The sequence below is a fragment of the Mytilus edulis genome, chromosome 4 (assembly GCF_963676685.1).
Source record: "Mytilus edulis chromosome 4, xbMytEdul2.2, whole genome shotgun sequence".
In the NCBI taxonomy this organism is placed as follows: Eukaryota; Metazoa; Mollusca; class Bivalvia; order Mytilida; family Mytilidae; genus Mytilus; species Mytilus edulis.
This window is the reverse complement of record NC_092347.1, coordinates 10,656,237-10,677,175: the sequence shown is the minus strand read 5'-3', so window position 1 is coordinate 10,677,175 and position 20,939 is coordinate 10,656,237. Positions and strand designations below refer to the sequence as shown.

The 20,939-nt window shown below is 31.8% G+C and overlaps 1 protein-coding gene across 1 annotated transcript; it reads left to right on the top strand.

Annotated features, from left to right (window-relative positions):
• The first annotated feature begins 18,587 nt into the window (after positions 1–18,587).
• On the top strand, positions 18,588–20,472 carry LOC139518369 (uncharacterized). Its single transcript, XM_071309921.1, has 2 exons — positions 18,588–19,507; positions 20,088–20,472. Exons 1-2 carry the CDS (start codon positions 18,702–18,704, stop codon positions 20,464–20,466), a joined length of 1,185 nt encoding a protein of 394 aa, XP_071166022.1. The 5' UTR covers positions 18,588–18,701; the 3' UTR covers positions 20,467–20,472.
• Positions 20,473–20,939: the final 467 nt, after the last annotated feature.

The window sequence follows — 20,939 nt, the reverse complement described above, 5'->3', positions numbered from 1 at the left end:
TAAGTATTGCTGTGGATTTAAAAAGTAGTATGAAAGTATCTTTGTATATTGATGATTTGAAAAATATGAGTGATATAGAACTTCAATTACAAGTATATCTTGATAAAATTGAAAATAGGCTTCTAGGAATGAAAACTCAAGCCCTACCAATTCTAATTCAATGGTTTACTGTTTTACCTGATTCATGCCCAGATATATTAAAGAAGATACAAGCTATGCTATAGAGATTTGATTGGGATGGTAAAGGGGACAAACTTAAAAGAAATATACTTTTCTCAAATTACGAGGATGACGGGGTAAAAATGCCACATCTTGAATCCTATATAAAAAAGTATCAAAGGTACCAGGATTATAATTTAGTACGCCAGACGCGCGTTTCGTCTACATAAGACTCATCAGTGACGCTCATATCAAAATATTTATAAAGCCAAACAAGTACAAAGTTGAAGAGCATTGAGAATACAAAATTCCAAAAAGTTATGCCAAATACGGCTAAGGTAATCTATGCCTGGGATAAGAAAATCCTTAGTATTTTGTAAACAGGAAATTTATAAAAATGACCACATTATTGATATTCATGTCAACACCGAAGTGTTGACTACTGGGCTGGTGATACCCTCGGGGACGAAACGTCCAACAGCAGTGGCATCGACCCAGTGGTGTAAAAATTTATCAAAGGTACCAGGATTATAATTTAGTACGCCAGACGCGCGTTTCGTCTACATAAGACTCATCAGTGACGCTCATATCAAAATATTTATAAAGCCAAACAAGTACAAAGTTGAAGAGCATTGAGAATACAAAATTCCAAAAAGTTATGCCAAATACGGCTATGGTAATCTATGCCTGGGATAAGAAAATCCTTAGTATTTTGAAAAATTCAAAATTTTGTAAACAGGAAATTTATAAAAATGACCACATTATTGATATTCATGTCAACACCGAAGTGTTGACTACTGGGCTGGTGATACCCTCGGGGACGAAACGTCCACTAGCAGTGGCATCGACCCAGTGGTGTAAAACGTTATCAAAGGTACAAGGATTATAATTTAGCACGCCAGACGCGCGTTTCGTCTACATAAGACTCATCAGTGACGCTCATATCAAAATATTTATATTGCCAAACAAGTACAAAGTTGAAGAGCATTGAGGATCCAAAATTCCAAAAAGTTATGCCAAATACGGCTAAGGTAATCTATGCCTGGGATAAGAAAATCCTTAGTATTTTGAAAAATTCAAAATTTTGTAAACAGGAAATTTATAAAAATGACCACATTATTGATATTCATGTCAACACCGAAGTGTTGACTACTGGGCTGGTGATACCCTCGGGGACGAAACGTCCACCAGCAGTGGCATCGACCCCGTGGTGTAAAAAGTTATCAAAGGTACCAGGATTATAATTTAGTACGCCAGACGCGCGTTTCGTCTACATAAGACTCATCAGTGACGCTCATATCAAAATATTTATAAAGCCAAACAAGTACAAAGTTGACGAGCATTGAGGATCCAAAATTCCAAAAAGTTATGCCAAATACGGCTAAGGTAATCTATGCCTGGGATAAGAAAATCCTTAGTATTTTGAAAAATTCTAAATTTTGTAAACAGGAAATTTATAAAAATGACCACATTATTGATATTCATGTCAACACCGAAGTGTTGACTACTGGGCTGGTGATACCCTCGGGGACGAAACGTCCACTAGCAGTGGCATCGACCCAGTGGTGTAAAACGTTATCAAAGGTACCAGGATTATAATTTAGCACGCCAGACGCGCGTTTCGTCTACATAAGACTCATCAGTGACGCTCATATCAAAATATTTATATTGCCAAACAAGTACAAAGTTGAAGAGCATTGAGGATCCAAAATTCCAAAAAGTTATGCCAAATACGGCTAAGGTAATCTATGCCTGGGATAAGAAAATCCTCAGTATTTTGAAAAATTCAAAATTTTGTAAACAGGAAATTTATAAAAATGACCACATTATTGATATTCATGTCAACACCGAAGTGTTGACTACTGGGCTGGTGATACCCTCGGGGACGAAACGTCCACCAGCAGTGGCATCGACCCAGTGGTGTAAAATCACTTTAGCTATCCTGGGTTAAAAAAGTTTTAAACCCCACAAATTATTCATCATGGAAGATGCTATCGTTAGATCATCTTGAAATGAATGGCGGAGAAATAATTTGGCGTTGATCAAAATCAGCTCTCAATAAAATTAAAAAAGAATTTAACCCGTTTTGGCAAAATGTAATTTCAGCATGGGCTTTACTTCGTAAACCTCTGCCCACAGCCTCAATTAACATTTTGTGTCAACCATTATTTTTAAATGAAAATATTATGATTGATGGAAGAACAGCTTTTTATAATAGTTGGATAAAGAATAATATATTTGTAACAAATAATCACATTAAGGAAAATGGAGAATTTTACAATTTTGAAGAATTTATTAGAAACTACAATATAAAAACAACGTTCCAAGAGTTCTATGGACCATTCTTTGAACTTCCAAAGAAATGGGGGAAAGTTACCAGTATTCATTCACAAGTATTTTTAAAACTAAATATTGTCGGTCACAAAATTGTAACCGCCATAAAAACGGTGGATAAAGTATCAATACACTTTTATAAAAAAAAAATACTTTACTTATGAAGTGTAAATATATAGTTGTGCACTTTTTGTACAAAACCTACAGAAACATATATACATCTCTTTTTTTAATGTAGATATGTTCGAACAATCTGGCTTATTTTTTTTCAAAAGTTGGAAGAGGTATGTAAAATAAGTTTTCATCCAACCTTATCAAGTATAAACTTGAGTGTAAAATATCATGTATTTAAAGATATTCTTAATATATGTATTATCATATTGAAGAGATATGTTTACTTATGTAGAGTTAAATTCACAGTCCCATATGTTGCTGAAGCAATTGAATTGCTTAGATGTTATTATAGGATTGACATGGTCTCTATGAGTTTGTGCTCGACCAATAAAGCAATAAATAGAAGAAAAGAAAAATGGTCGAATATTGATAATATTATCAAGAAATAGAGCTCAATAAAGATGTATTATATACTGTATTATATAACCTAGTATTTCATATACTAGTCAACAAAAGAAACGATACAAGTCATTGGAATTAAATTTATCAAAAAGTATTAAATATAAAACAAAATAAGATACACTATTTTAAAAAACTTTCATTTGCAATTTATGCACACATTATAATGAAAATCAAAACCTGATGGAAAGTAACTAAATTCCGTGTAAACGATCATAGGGTGCAAATTTGTTTTGCGGAAAGTTGGATAAAAAAATCGACGCAATTTTCTAAGTACAAAATGAATTTTCAAATGTGGTTAGAAATATTCAATATGGTAATCAAGTTATGTTTATGTTGTAAATAATGGGTTGAAATAACAAAAAACTCTAATTTTGGTAAAAAAGTGTTTTTTTTAAATCTCCAAAAATGCAAATAAAAAATTTATTTTTACGTCTCAAATCAATGCTTTAGACATGAAAACTACACACTGTAAATTTGGTCTTTTCACTTTACACATACTGTCTATGGTAAATCAATCGATAATGGAAATTTTTGAAATTGTCGTTTTATGTTAATTTTGTCAAAAAAATTAAATTTCGGCAAATGACGTCATGAAAGCAAGAAATGTTTTTTTGGAAACGGATTTATATTTCCGTGGTCATTAAGTATTACTACCTTCAATATTTGTCCTATCAACGGAAAACTTCATCTTTAATTTGAAAAAAAGTGGTGTATCGTTTCTTTAGTTGACTAGTATAGTTGGTAACAATTATGGTTGACCATAATATTTATGAGTTATTACAAAACTATTGTTTGTACATCTTTATTTGTAGACGAGATAAGAGAGTGATATGAAAATGATAAAAATATATATTACAAAAAGAGTTTATATGTTTAGGCTGCTGTAATGTCATTGGTACATTTTAGAATGAAAATACCCAACTGGTCTTTGAGCATTCATGCTTGAAGCTAACATCATAATTGTTGCTACGCATTTGTGATAAATGCTGTGTTGTACCAGACGACATAGACTGTGTTAATGATACAACACAATTTTAACAGTCATCAGAAAATGTTTGACCGATACGGCGTGACTTTATCTCAACAAACAAAAGATCACATTTCCTAGAAGTTAAAAAGAGTTGTTTGATCTTTTTATTTGTCGACTGTAATTAACATTAACGATACCAATTTTATTTTTTCCCTGTGTTGATTAGATTTGTCGACAGGATGGACAAGATTCTTACACTGTTAGTCCAGTCAATCTTTGCAATAGATGTTAAAACATCAATAACACTACAACTGAAAATATATCAGTGTTCTTTTGTATCTATGATATCATTATCTTTGGTATACCAAATATTTGAGGTTCGAATCGTCGTTTTTTTAATACAAATTCATAAAAACTGGGACAATCTTCGCGTTAATGGAGCAAAAAAAACTATTTAAAATCTCACAAACATATCTACACAGGAAAACTGACAAAATTGCATTACTAGAAAAAAAAAGGTATTTTTAGGCACGAACATAGATTTTTATCAGAATACTCCAAAATCAGGAAGTAGGAAAACTTGTCAATTTGTAACTCTTAAAGCATGTGACAGATCACAAAAACGATTGTAGAAGGAAACGGATAAAATTGTATGACAATGATAAAAAGTATTTTGAAGAAGAGTCTTAGATTTGAATGATTAATTTTTCGTAAACGGGATAACGGAGAAATTTGACGGATGTAAGATATACAAATTTGAAGATGTTTTGTAAATATCAGCACCCAACGTTAATATTGAAAAAATGAGAAGAATTAATGATGTCGTAGTCAAAAGCTTACTTTTATAAATAATCAAAATATAAAACTGGTAAATCAAATAAAATGTATCTAATTTTTTTTAAATATACATTTACTGTGTCCCACATCCACCCCTCCCCAAATCCCGATTTATTTGCCCTGTTCATAATAATTTTGCTACAAAATAATCTAACATATAACTTGATATGACAATGTTGTCGGTGTTGACATGAATATGAATAATGTGGTCATTTTTATAAATTTCCTGTTTACAAAACTTTGAATTTTTCGAAAAACTAAGGATTTTCTTACCCCAGGCATAGATTACCTTAGCCGTATTTGGTACAACTTTTTGGAATTTTGGATCCTCATTGCTCTTCAACATTGTACTTGTTTGGCTTTATAAATATTTTGATATTAGCGTCTGGCGTACTAAATTATAATCCTGGTACCTCTGATAACTATTGTCTACACCTGCAATGTTACAATAAGAATAAAGGGGCAATTTGGGATAGTATTTGTTATATTTCTTTTCCAATCTTTAAAACATATAAAAATATATAAAGATATAAGAATTCAATGTGATTCATCATAAATTACAATTTTAATATCGATTACCAAATAGTTTACACCAACTAAATTCTATAAGCTACCAGGCATTTAATTGCTTACACAGATTTTAAAAACCTACTGAGGGTTTGAATCACCTATCCATGGTAACGGTAATAGTCACTGAATTTATTTATTTTTTAAACTGACATATACTTGACTGTGTCAACGGAACACGTCTTGCTCTGTCGAGAGTTCGAGCGATTCCCAATAACAGATAAAAGAAAGTTCAAATTACCTTGAGGAATTCGTCCAATCATTTGTTAAGTCAGACAGTACAAGTTATTTAGAGAAAACATCATCAGATATAATATTCTTTTTTGAAATACATTTCGAAATAAAGAAACTTCAGTTAAAATTTTAAGTTTTACTTCGTACCGATCAGATGATTAACGCCTTTACCTATTGTATAATACGGTTTGTTGCCATGGTGTGCTGTTACACCAATATATCAAATTTGGAGGATAGAGCACTCGCTATCAAACAACATGCAATCCACAATTTTCTACATTTGAAAATGCCTATACCAAGACAGGAATATGACAGTTGTTATCCATTCGTTTGATGTGTTTTATAATTTGATTTTGCCATTTGATTAGGGATTTTTCGTTTTGAATTTTCCTCGGATTCAGTATTTGATTAGGGATTTTTCGTTTTGAATTTTCCTCGGAGTTCAGTATTTTTTCGCTAAACAACTGTGTTACATCTGTAATAAATGGCGTATTTCACTCACAAAGACTTCTATCCCTGTCGTGATTGGGTTTGTCAGCAAGACGAATAAGATGCTTACCAAGTTTGTCAAGTCAAGCTCTGCAATGAATATAATCTAATGTTTTAACATCAACAAAACTGCCACAAAAAATGTATGAGTGTTCTTTTGAGTTTAGAATGTCATTATCTTTGGTATAGCAAACGTCTACCAACAAAAATGTGGACTGGGAGTTAAAATAAGCGTTTCAAACCGAGGAAATGTATTTAGTTGATGGAGCAATATCTTTTAAAACATTGCAAAAAAATAAAAATAAAAACAAAACTATTTATAATCTAACAAACATATCTGCACTGAAAACTGACAAAATAAAATGACCAGAAAAAAGAATCTTGCGGTACAAACATACTAGTATCATAAAATCTCCGAAAACAGGAAGCCGGAACATTTGTCATTGTTACTCTTAAAGAATATGAAAGATCACAAAAACGATTGTATTAAGAAACTGATAAATATCATGACTTTGGAAACAAGTGTTTTGAAGTAAAAAAAATAAGATTTTTATGATTAAATTTCCGTCAACAGGAAAAGGAAAACATGACAAATAAATTTAGAACAATTGAAGGTCTTTCCACCCGATACGATATAGTTTGATGTTGAAAATAATAAATCTCAGTTAGAAATGTGATGAAACGGAAAAGTGAAAAGACCTAATAAATATTAATTTTAATATTATAGTTTGTACATAACAGCACCCAAAATTCCTATTTAAAAATGAGAAGAATTAATGATGTAGTGGTTAAAAGTTTACTTATAGAAATAATAAAATACAAAACTGAAAAATCAAACGAAATGTATTTATCAAACAAACAAAAAACGTTTGCTGCCTTCAACCCACAACATTCGTACCGACCAGATTAGTCCTTTCCAACTGATTTCATTGGGTTTGTTTAGTTCTTTTTGTGTGATGTTACACCAATATCTCAAGTTTTAAAAAGGATTGAGCACTCGCAAACAGGTTTCACTCCACTACATTCTATATGTGTTTGTCCCAATTCAGGATCCTGTAATTCAATTGGTGGTTACTGTCGTCATTTTTTTGGTTATCCTCAATCAGGCCATTGGTTGTCTCTTTTATGTAGTTTTACATTTTGTCCTGACGGATACTTTGATATATATCTTTACGACATTGGTATTGTGACAAAAATGCAGTTAAAGCATAAAAATAGAATTTGTAGTTTTTTGTTTAATAGTAATTATCATAAATTACTCGTTTGAACTATACATTAACGAAAGCTTAATTGATAAATGTCCTTTTATCCTTGGTTGCTATGAACTCGTTGATGCTAGTGTGCTCTCCTTGAGGTCCACGCTATACTCTAGTTAACATTTTTAAACTTTTTCACAAACATTAGATGAATAATATATGAACTTTTACAATCGTTAATTCTTAATCTATAATTATCTGTATTTAAATTTGAATTGGCAATTGACACGTGATATTAGAACATTTATATTGAACTAACAGTAAAAGGTGACTTATTGGTCCATTGGGCCGGGTGTATTATATATGTAATTATATTTTGTACAAATTTATGCTGGTTTACACATGTCACTATAATAAACAATTTACTTACTTACTTACTTACTATATAACAAGAAAACTTGACTATTATGGAAAAAGTTGGTGATTTTATTGGTAGTTTTTTTTACTTAAGAAGAACAGGTTTTGATACTATTATTTAATATCAATGTGTTTGTTGTTTAAAATTTTAATTACGTTTTGGCTTTGATTCTGACTGAGACTTATTTTGATATAATGATACATATTTTATATTGTAATGTATTATTGTTGACTTAATTACTTCGATCATTGTACTTGATTTACATGCTCTTGATGGACGCTGTAATTTGGAAATAGAATATTCTTATACTTATTCGTATAAAGACACAGACACATTGTGCGAGATCGCACATTTATTATTTGGCTGTTGATGGAGAAGCATCGGAAAAATCATACCAGCAAATAAAAGAAGTTAGAATTGGACAGTTTTTATGCCCCAACTACGACAGTAAAGAGGCATTATGATATCTGGTTTGTGCGCCCGTCCGTTCGTTCGTCTGTTCGTCCGTTCGTCCCGCTTCAGGTTAAAGTTTTTGGTCAAGGTAGTTTTTGATGAAGTTGAAGTCCATTCAACTTCAAACTTAGTTTAAATAATAGTTTATTTCAAACCAAAAGCAATACAACTTATAGGTATATCATAAATATAAACATGTATATCATAACAGAACATTTTAAATACAATTGGAGGCAATACTACATAGTATAAATTAATTCAGAGGATTGTCGTGCAAATTTTATATCTGTGGCGTATTTCAGATATTTCCTAAATTAGACAATTCCGATACATTGTTTGTTGACAATAATTGAACTTATTTAAAAACAGATGCATTTGTATAATAATACTTTTTCATATACAATTTTCCTTTAATGTCATATTTTTGACATTTTAAAATAAAATGAAACTAATCCTCGGTTCAACCATGTTCCCTATGAAATGATCTTTCTAATTTAAATGCCATATTAGATTTTTACCCTAATTTCACCGTCCACTGAACATAAAAAATGATAGTGCGAGTGGGGCACCCGTGTACGTTGGACACATTTTTGTTAATCCTAGCCCGCGTTGAAAGCTTGTGGTTTTGAAGCAAACGGTTTAGAAGACTTTACGATCAGTCCCAGAGGGTATCATCGGCTCAGTACAGTACTTCGGTACTGACATGATTTAACAAACCTTTCTAAAATTGTCCGTTTATAAATTTTGAAATTATGAAGAAACTAAGGTTTCAACTCCCTCAGGCAAAATTGACTTTGTATAAATTGGGCTATTTATTTATGGTATTTTTGTCATATATCTCTTCAGCGATTTTGGTACTTATACATCCTCGGATTTCAAATGTTTGGTTTTGAGCGTTCCTGATGAAGGTAAATCCAGAAAGGCGCTTCAGAAGCATGAAACTATTGAACGTGTTTTCTATTTTTTGCAAGCTACCGGGTTGTTCTGAAACTGTAATTTCCAACGGGAAAAATCGCAGTCCCTCGAACAGGTAGTTTGTAATAGTATGGTGACTTCGGTTTTTCGGGAATAAGTTGTCTCAGGAACTAGGTGCTTCAGAGACTAGGTGTTTCAAAACATATTTCAATATTGGGGATAGATATTTAAATGTTTTACACGCAAAATTAAGAAACAAATGCAGTGCCCTTAATATGGATCTGTATCACGCAAATATTAAACCTAACGCAATGTTTCAATGTGGTTATTTATACGAAAATGCTCAACATTATTTCCTCTCGTGTAAACATTATACAGTGCAAAGGAATAAATTATTTTTTGAACTTAGGAAAGAAAATATACCTACCGACTTTGAAAATTTAATGTACGGCAATGCTTTGTTTAATATGAACATAAACACGCTAATTTTTATAAAAGTGCAGCATTATATTAAAGAGACCAATCGCTTTTCATAGTTTATAGACATTATGGTTAAATATATACCAATAACAATGTTAATTACTTTGTGTTGACTTTGAATGAAATTGTTCATTTTTTCCTAAGACATGGATCATCAATTTGATTTATTATATAATCCATCAGTTGACAACAACAATTTAATTTAATTGTTTAAAATACAATAAAAACTTACCTTTTGAGTGAATATTTATTCCAAGATTAAAACAACCTATTAGGTAGGTCTATCATAAAAATTTACGGTCAACTCGACTTTTAGGAATCGATGAGCCATGTCGTTTAAATTCTTGTTAATTTCATGTCTCCATATTAATATTGTTTATGATGTTATTATTATTTATTTCATATTTGTTCGGTTATTTATTATTTGTATGTAATGGAGAAGACGTTCTCAGTTGCAAAACTTGTGTATAATCCTATTGTCAATGTTTTTGGACAATAAAATATGTTTAAACTACACTAAACTAGGTGCTTCAGAGACTTGTTATTTCAGAACTAGTTGTCTCAGAAACTAGGTGTTCCAGAACTAGGTGTCTCAGGAACTTATGGATTTAAAGCTTATCTTCTTATAATTTGCGAAAGGTTATAATTGTTGAGCAAATCAGTTGGGTCTTCGGAGTCAGTGAAAGGATAAATCGCGGTTATAGTTTTTTAATACATTTTGATAAAAACCAGGTTTAAAAACGTGTAAAATTTGTAAAATTTTGTTAATTGTGAATATGAGAGTAAAACTAAAACAACATTAGTTGCAAAATATGAAGTATGGCGTTATTATATAACGATTTGAAAAGCCGACTTTTTTTTCTTATATTCCAAATGTTTTTTGGGGGGAGGGGGTGCACCGGAATAATTTGCAAATAGAATTGATCATATTTATGGAAGGAACAATAGCGTTTAAATATGTTATTTTTAAAATATATTTTTTTTCATAAATCACGTTAAAAATAAATTTTACAATAAGAAAAGTTTTAATCAGAATAACACAATAGCCGATACTTTAAAATACTCTGCTTAAGAAAGAAAAAGTACGCTCAGTTCTTATGTTTATCTTTTTGGTGGCATTGATAGGTGATTAGAAATCAGTTATAATTATTATAACGGCAATTATCATTAACACACACATCTACAAATAGACTGTCCTTGTGCAAATTGAAACATAAGCTCCGTCCGATCAGTTGAAATTACATTGGTAATATCATAACAAAAAAGAGCAGTTTATTTACATTTATAACATAGAATAAAGAATTAAAATGGGGAATGTCTCAAAGACACAACAGCCATACCAATTAGCATAAAACAGTCAAAAACCATCAATGAGTCTTCAAAACAGAGATAAAAATGTTTTCTCAAAAACGGGCTTCAACTGGCCTCTAAAAACAATAACTGTAAACTATTTCAGAGAAATGGACACCACTCTAAACTAGTGAAATCAGTGAACCAAAATAATAGAAATAGCTTCTTGACTTGGGAGAGGCATGAATATACGGCGGGGTTAAACATGCCTTGTGAGTTCTCAGCCATCCACATCTAGCAAATGTAGAATAAACAAAACGAACAGATAACCTGTTAAAGAAGTCCAGGTACGATTTGAGAATAGGTAACAGATGAAACTACTAGTAAGCACAATGAAGATGATCAACATGAATTTAGGTAACACAATACAAAGATTTTATAACTCCAACTCCCAAGTTTTAAAATGCTGTAACTTTCTTAATAATGCTTGAAAATTTATAAACGTGGTATTTATTGATAGCTAACAGTTTACTCTTTCAAATTAATGCAATGTTAGTATAATGCAACAATTATGTAACCAATTATAATGTTAACTGTGTCTAAAATATTTTTCCTCAAAATTCCACTTTCAATTGAAATTAGCTTCCTCATAGGTATTCCTAATGGGTTGATTTTATGATATGTTGCCCGGTTCCCATGGCCTTCATCTACAAAAGCGTGTCTCAGATTTCAGATAGAATGTATAGTTTTATTATATTGATATTTTGGGAGGCGACTTTCCTGATATGGAACTTGCGCCCTATTTACACTTATCGTGAATTTTTTTTGGAAGAACAAAAAAAAATCGAAAAAATCTTAGTGTTTCGTGTTTTGTTTACTGCACGTGAGTTCTTAAGTTGTGAGGGTTTTTTTCCAAAGTCTTTAATGTGTTGTGGTTTTAATTTTGTAAAAAAAAAATGTTTATTTTGTCGTTCTTGCTTTTGTTTCGTTGTATTGCTAATTACATAGATGATTGCTTTGATGTGTAAGGTAGTAGTAGCTAATAAATATACACAAGTGTATAAATGAATCTTAATGTCCATCGCTGAAGATAGAGATTAGATAGTGCTTCCCGATAGCCCGGTGTCAATTATTTTATGAAAAATTGCCAAAAATTATGTATGCGCCAGAAAAAAAGACTGTCGCATACTTTTGTAACCTACATTGGGATTATTAAAAGAAATAAAATGTTATATATGAAATTCCCACAGATACCAAGAGACCAGTTTGAGTCATGGTCCCTTTGTTCAGTGAGGATTGTCGTGGTCTGTGTATTGACCCCGACTGCCCTCACTGACCATGGGACCACCGAATAATCAATCTGGTAATCAAATTTTGAACTGTATCCCATTATTGACACCGTGATTTCGGGAACTACTAATACCATACGTTTTGGACCCAGAGATTGGCGTCCTGATGCAAATGAGGCATATTGTGTTTAACTTTGTAGTATAATGAAAGAAACATGTGCGACCAGCAGTATTATTTTCACTTATTTTGCTGTATTTTATTTTTTTAAATTTAAAATAAGTTTAACAAACATTTTATCCATTAACAAGTTTTCTTGGGTTTTTTTTTTTGTGGGGACAGATCTCAATGAGTTCTTCCTAATGTAGGTAGACCCCTTTTATTTTATGTAAAAAGATAAAATCAAGTTATTGTTATAAAAGTAATACTTTTAGAGTATCATTCTATTCGTGCTTTTTACGTATGTATCAATTGGTAAAAAATTATATCCAGTTAGGATATTTTTTAATTGAAATTTCTGTATTTGTAATTTTCTTAAACTATCAAATAAAATAGATCGTTCTGCGTTATATAATTTGCAGTGTAGTAAGAAATGTTCTACTGTTTCTTCAACACGACACTCCTCACACAATTGAGTGTCAGATATGCCTATTTTATGCAGATGTTTGTTCAATGGTATATAACCAGTTCTTAATTTAAAAATTTTATGAAAAATATGTGGCAAGAAGAATGGGATAAAGAGAAAGATAGAGCATTATATCAAATAATCTGGACATTTTTGGTATTTTTATGTCAAAATTAATTTTTGGACTTATTTGATATAATGCTCTATCTTTCTCTTTATCCCATTCTTCTTGCCACATATTTTTCATAAAATTTTTACACAATGTTTTAAAATCATCTTTGAACAACGGTACAAAGATATTAATATTTTGAAAACTTAATGCCTGTTTAGCATGAAAATCAGCCAACTCATTGCCTTGTATTCCTACATGACTCGGTATCCATTCAAAAGTTATATTTGTACCTGACTGATACAATGATCTTAGTAAAAAATGAATGTATAGAACAAATTTTACACCTAATTAACATTATCTTCTTTTATGTGGTTAGGATGTTCACACTAATTAGAGATTGAGGAGAGAATGAAATACCATATGGACAATTTGAGACACCCTTTTGAAGCCCATGATGTGTTGATTCAGATTTCGTCTATATATACCTTATTTATTATTTTTTTTGCATTCGTAAGAAAGTTACAGAATTTTAAAAGTTAGTGATTGGAAGTAAAAAAATCTTTGTATTGTGCTATTTCTAGACATCCCAGCTCAAGACCTCAATTAAACTGACCAAAAGGTTATGTCTTTAAGAATATACCACAATCCGATTCGTTATGATTTAATATCATGCTATCATTAATTATACTTCATACGAGAATCACAGAGCCGTCATAACCCGTATCATGCCAACAACTGGTACAATGAATGTATTTATTTCAGACCCAATAATAAATAAAATTTTAATATTGGCGCATCTTTTATAGTATGCATGTGGTGATTTCTTTTAGTAAACAGAACATTATTTGGAGTTAAATGCCATCTACAAGTTCTGAATGTAGATCAAAATGGACAGGAATAGATGTCTTCGTGGGCAACTTTTAGTTTCAGGTTGCAGCAAGGTTCTGATAAAACATTTAAATGATCACAAAAATTTAAAACTTTTCGAAAGCCTAATGGCTGCCCCATCACAAACAAAAGGGTTTACAAATAACTCCATTTGGAATATGTCCGACATCCAGTCTTTAAAGAAAATGAAACTGTGAGTCACCTTAAAGAAATACTAGCTTTGTAATATGGGAGTATAAACGGGTAAATATATATACACGTGTATTTGTTTATGCTCTGGCTTAGTCTAATTCAAAATAGCGTGCTATACCAAAACGTATATATTAAAAACATTAATTAAAGTATTCACCAAGCTTATTTTGTGAGCTACAAGGTTGTACAAAATTATTTTATATTAAGGATTAAACACGAAAGCGCACTTTAATTTATATGACTAGAGAAAAAAAAAGTTGGTGGGATTTTGAAATTAAATATGAGAAGAAAGCTCTTACATTTCTAGTTACATTTGTAATACATTCTCTTGTAAACCTATTTTATCTTAGTTATCTCCTCTTAGAAGGTAAAATAAGTAAAGTGGTATCATTTTTGAATTGGTCGAAATATTTTCTACATTAGCTATAACAGACATCAATCATCCATATTTCTTCATTGAAAGGGCAAGATCAGTGTCCTTTAATTTTTCAATAAAAATAGTAAATTTTCAAAGTCAAAATGTACCCTTCAGTTTAACAAGAATTCTGTTTCGATCCAAGAAGGCGGTATTTTTGCATTTTAGAGAGCGGCATAACAAAAACAAAGTGAAAGATCCTAACAATTACCAAAATACCAAATCATTCGAGATTAACCGGCCTTCTTTATCGTTCAATTCAAATATGTAAATTAAATAATTGATATATAATGAATAATGTTTTAAAAAGTTTGCATAAAGTATAGTAGGGTGCCCAATCAACGAATTTGATCGATTTGCCTTAACGGAATAACACACGGCTATATTTTATATCATTGGAAAGAGGAGAACAAGCCTCATCGAAAAACCGTTGTCGTCGTTGTCTGTCGTGGTCACGTTTTTTTAAATCTGGGTCAAAGGTCAAAGAAATATCTTTTGTATTTACATTTAGAGCTAATTTTATATTTTTATCGCCAAAAATGACTTTAGATTGACTTTTTTTGCATATAGGGTGCAAATTTGAAATTTCCAAACATCTGTTAAATAACAGTGACCTTGACCTATTTCAATTTCTAAATTTGAAATTTTTGTATTCAATTTATTACAAGTAAGATCTAAAGATGTTTTTAAGATCTTAACTTTAATAATTTGTCGAAAACAAAATGTGTTTTTGACGTCTTTTGATAGTAAGGTGTTTGTCAATTTCAAGGTGAATATCAAATTTCTATGATTTGGTTCGAAATTTGTGTAACATTAACGTCGAACTTGGTTCAATATAAGGTTCTGTGTATAGCTTTGTTTTACAGAAGTACAAAATAACTGCAAACAGAGAAAAGGGGGGGGGGGGGTAAAGTTATGAAAACAAAACGTCTATTAGAAACAGGTAAAACACCGCATCCTACATATACAGATGACTAAATGAGCAACAATTGGCTATAATGTTTACAAGTATTCCAATAATATAATAAGGTGGTTATGTACAACACCGATGTATTTTACAAATAAATGCAAACAAAAAAGGCGTGAGAAACCAAAGGGACATTTTACTTATAAATTGAAGACAAGCTGACAACAGCATGGCAAAAATTCGAGAGAAAAAAAAGAAAAATGCAACAAGAAATTATGATCGAAGCTAGTTTTACCTACTACGTTCTATGGTCTCCAACCACGTCAAGGTCAGAGAACGTATGGCAGGTTTTGTTTTTACATTTCTTCCCCCACTAGATAGATTATTACTATATTTCCCACGATTTCAAAATTGAGTAGATGTTTTTATTTATTGTTTAGAAAATATTATGGACTGCTTAATTTTCATTCGATTGCTAACAATAATTAATAAGGTAAATTACATGAAATCTTATACATCGTCATCTTCGACGTCATCATGAATATTTCTAACTGCAACCAGACGAGTATTTACATTTTGACATATGTCATTTGGCTGACATGGGCATTATATGGTACATGATGGATTGTGTTCGAAGCAAATGCAACCCTTTGAAAACAAAGATTTCCCCTTACAAGTACAAACTAAATCTTGCAGAAGTTCATATGATATCTGACCTTCGAGATAGACAGGAGCAAGTCATTCTTCTTTTCGCATCCGAACTGAAGAGGAGAATGTAAGGGTAGTTTTGCTACATGGGAAGACATCAAATTTATGTCTGGAGTGAAGCTCTTATTACTAGTACATATTGTTTAAAAGTAGATTCACAAGGAGGAAGTTTGACAAGGGGGACATTTTAAACTGTAGCCAATTTTACGCTCAATTTGTTTAGGTCACTATAATCTATTTTGAGTTTTGACTTGAGATCATTCAACCTAACAAGATATCGAGCTGCATCTATAGATTCATCGATGTCACAATTATAAAGGTTTGACAAATCGGTGAAATCATCTGGATTGTCGTTCAAGACTAAAAACAGTGCGCTTACCGATCAGGGATGACGTTGTACCGCATCATGTTACAGCATCTGCGACTGGAAGAATGTTACAAATGGCAAACCCGAGACTTTAAATATTTCGTGGACAGGTATATAGCGGGGAGGAGGGGAGGTAATGAACATCTGTATCTTGTGACTTTATAAATATCCTACTCTTGGTTCCTTTCACTCCGAACTCTTTGTCTACAGAATAGCATGTAAAATCATGCGAGTACTAGTATCTACTTAATCGGGCATACAAAATAATTCTTAAAATCTGAATACTCCTTCTGAGCAGATTAAGGGTACTTGGATGCTAGCTAGATAAACGACTTCCTCGTGTATCATGGTAACTGTTGATCTACCATGATGCAGAACAATCGATTCGCCAAGATATCTGATTAAGGCCTGCTGGTTCTCACTGACTCAAAGAAACTTTTTCCAGGAAGGAATTTAAAGACCTTCTATATATGACCTGAAACACATTAACAGACAAACTAGAACTTGATTCAGCTTTAAATTAACTGCAGATGTGTCTGCTAGTGTAAGATTTATAGCAAGAATAGTGGTGCAATAGTTTGTTTATATCATCAGTACGAAGATGGTCTAGGTCTAAAGCATCATGCACTATACATGTATTAAAATATATGTGATCTTTTCGTGCTCCCATAGCATCGATAAGTTTGTTTTTTGTGCTAATTCCATATAACATACTTATCCCATTGTATTTCGTTTCCACTTGGTTAAGGGCTTGATGGGCATAGTTTAACAGGACTGTGAATTTGTCCCATATTCCGGGTCTGAAACGTGACCGAAGGATTTGATTTGTATATTACAATGATAACAAAACTAATCAATTCAAAAAAAACAATTAAAGTTATAAAAAACAACGAAAAAAATATTTCCTAAAACAAAACAACGATCTTCAAACTAACTGGACTATTCAAAACATACGATTCGACCATACAACAAGCAAAAAGGAGAAATTAAGTTAGTGACAATCGTCCTAGTTAATGACCTGATAGTGTAAGCTACAAAACGATTAACGGCACGAGAAAAGGCGTGTTTGAATCAAGGCAGAATTATCACTAAATTTGCGTTTTAAACTGCTATTTTCTTCGCACCGATTAATATTGCACGAAAGATATTTGGCACACATATGAACCATGTCTTATTGGTGTAATCAGAGTAAATATTCTTGGAAAGTAACACGCAATAAATTTTCTTTCGTTTAAAATGTGGTAAATTGATGAACATGAATTGGACAGCTAGTGCCCTTTAACAAATACATTTACATTGTACGAAAGGAAGCTTGAATTAAAAAGTTTCATATATGTGATTTAGTAATTGAAAACTGGGAATTTTAAAAACAAATAGCCTAACTACATCATTTATACTTCTTATTAAGATTAATTCATATGTTAATCATTTTGAACATGACGAATATGGAGGACGCATATTTAAATACGTCCTAGAGAACATACGAGTAGTCCTTTTTGATACAGATAAGCAAACATGTAATTTAGTTCTAAGAAAAGTCAAAATGTTATACAATTTTTCATCTTTATGGCGGTATTAGAGGATTTCATACGTTGACCGGCTCACTAAACCAATAATAATGTGTTTCCGGTAAATATTTAATCATCTTTTGGAAACTTGTTTTATGGTCGGGAAAATGATAAATAAAGATAGCATAGATACTAGGCTAAACTACTAGTATTTAAATGTTGTACGCCAGACGCGCTATTCGTCTTTCAAATACTCATCAGTAACGATGAAGTTAAAAGGGCTAAACAAAATACGCAGTTGAATAAAAGATTAGTCTCAATTTTCCTGAGTTTTTGTTTTATTTTAGTGATATATATGTCAACAAAGTATCAATAACAGAGTGTAAACAACATAGTACAAACAAGATAGTGTAGATTTATTAAGTTTATTCTTTTTTAATAAAATGAAAAGTTACTTCTTCATAATTCATGAGATAACCAATATCAACAAAATAGATAGTTCGAATTCAAATAATATTCTGATAAAAGGGCTATTTATCAATAATATAAAAGTATATCCAAGTGCATATCATAAAACCTTCAACATGCACAGCAGAAATATAAAAAGAAAGGATCAAATGTAAACACTAAATAAAAACAATTTAAATGCCGTGATTTAAATCCGTTAAAAGATCAGGCAAGGATATATGAGAAGTCGTGCAGCTTTTATTGAATAGCACGCGAAATTTGGTAAATGTTTCTACTTCATCTTAGTGTTTCACGTTTTCTGTACTTATGATGGATAGTAACCAACAAGGAGCAGGACGACCACACATGACACATGCATCAACAATACCGCCATTATCTCCAACGATGGACCGTGGAGTGACAAATCAACAGCCACGAAAGACAAAGGGAGAATCCACCAATGGAGTGACAAATCAACAGCCACGAAAGACAAAGCGAAAATCCATCAAGGTCATACTCACAAGACTCTGCTCGGCTATATTAATTGTAATGGACTGCGTTTCTGACTGGATGCAGTACAACGGTATGAAACCACCACTAGATCTTGATGGGTCAGCGACTGGCTGTGTAAATAAAGATGATATTGCCAACAAGTATATGTACTTCACAATAGCAGGAACAATCCTTTCAGTAATTCAACTTGCAAATATCACCTTCCAGATTTATTGTGAAGTTTTATACCGAAGAGAAATGAAAACTGGGGAAAGTAGTGATGAGAAAACCTTAGGAGAAAAACTGTATGAGAAGATGAAATATCCTAAGAAACTGTTGGATGGTCGAACAGAGACTTTTTATTCCATGCTATTTATAGAAATTCCACAAGGACTTATCCTTCTTGGTTACGAGAACGCGTGTGTGAGCAGTTGTAATGTGACAAATAAGAACATCAAGAAGGGGATAACAGCTGCAGTCAATGGCGGCATGGCACTTTTTAGTAATGCTTTCCGTTTTCTGACATGTTCTACACTTTGTGAAGAGACTGTTGTGGACGAGGGAAATGAAAAATCGAAGTTTGTAGCTTGTCTGAGAAGTATCTTTAAATGTTGTTGTCCGTGTTTGTGTTGCTTCCATAGGTATGTCTATGACCTCTTGAAAACAAAAAATTTAAATCATTTTAAGGTACATGTATATATAGTGATGTACACGTCTTTAACTTTCATATGGCGATTAACCGATAAGACACGGATTATTTCAAGTTAAAAATTGCAACTGTATTGTAATTGTATTATATCTTATTGTATCTAAAATTTCCAGAACTTACAAGTAAAGACAAATTGTATTTGATCAAAAGATCATTAAATTGTTTATCGTAACTATAAAATTCAGAATGGAAATGAGGAATATGTCAAAGAGACAACAACCTGACCAAAGAGCAAATAACAGCCGATGTAGAATAAAGAAGCACACATCAATGCGCACAGTAAAATTCAGTTTAAAGAAGTCTGATGTCAGAGTAAGTAACAAAAAAAAAACTAAGCAAAATGACAATGATATATATATTAACAAAGGACTACTAACAGTTACCGACATGCCAGCTTCAGACCTCAACTAAACTGATTGAAAGAGTATGTCTTCATTATATGAAAATCAAATGTTTTCAAATATAAAGTGTCGGGTTTCTTTTTCAAAGATAGTACTTATTGTCTATTTCAGATATGAATGTACCATACCTTGTTGTATCTTTGGAAAGACGTGTGTTTGCGACATGTGTAGATGCTACGACGAACCGTTCTTTTGTAAAATTCCTTTTTGTTTTCTCTTCACGTTTCACTATTGTCCACTTAAAGATCCAGATGATCCTAAAGAAGGACAAAGATGTTGTAAGGTTGAAAGCAATTGTTGCAAATGTTCTGGTTCAGACTTTTTCGAGTATGAGCCGTTGTTTTTCCACACATTTCTAGCAACGTTTTTTAATGTTGTGTACGTCGTGTTGTATTTTTTCAACGTATGCAAGATAGTTTGTTGGAGTCCTTCTGTCATTGGTAGTTGTATATCATTTGTACAATCAATAAATATGCTTGCATTTGACTAACTGTAACGTACTGTTTTGTGTAATTATTTAATTATTGATATAGGAAAGAGAAATAAATTATCTGTTCATATCATATAACATCGATCGTATCATATTTAAACGAAGTACTGTCGAGACGCAGAGCTATGTGTTGTGTATAAAAACAAGATTCACGAGGGAAAAGGAAATTGCAGTTATGGCGGGTCTAGTTTTGATATTTAAAAGTTATAAACCTTTTTGTTATTCAACCATCACCACTGGTGTCATTCGGTATATCGAGGAAAATTATCGATGGTCAATCATTTCGATTGGGTCGTGAAAGATCTGACAACTTGTATCGGAACGTGAATGCAATTTTAAAGTGTTATGTATCCTCAGAATCTGTGAAAAATTTGCGACATACTCAGTCTATGGAAGAAGCGTATCGATAAAAAAAATTTCTTATATTACATAGCGATATTGTCTAATATTATTAATTCGTATATTTTAACAAA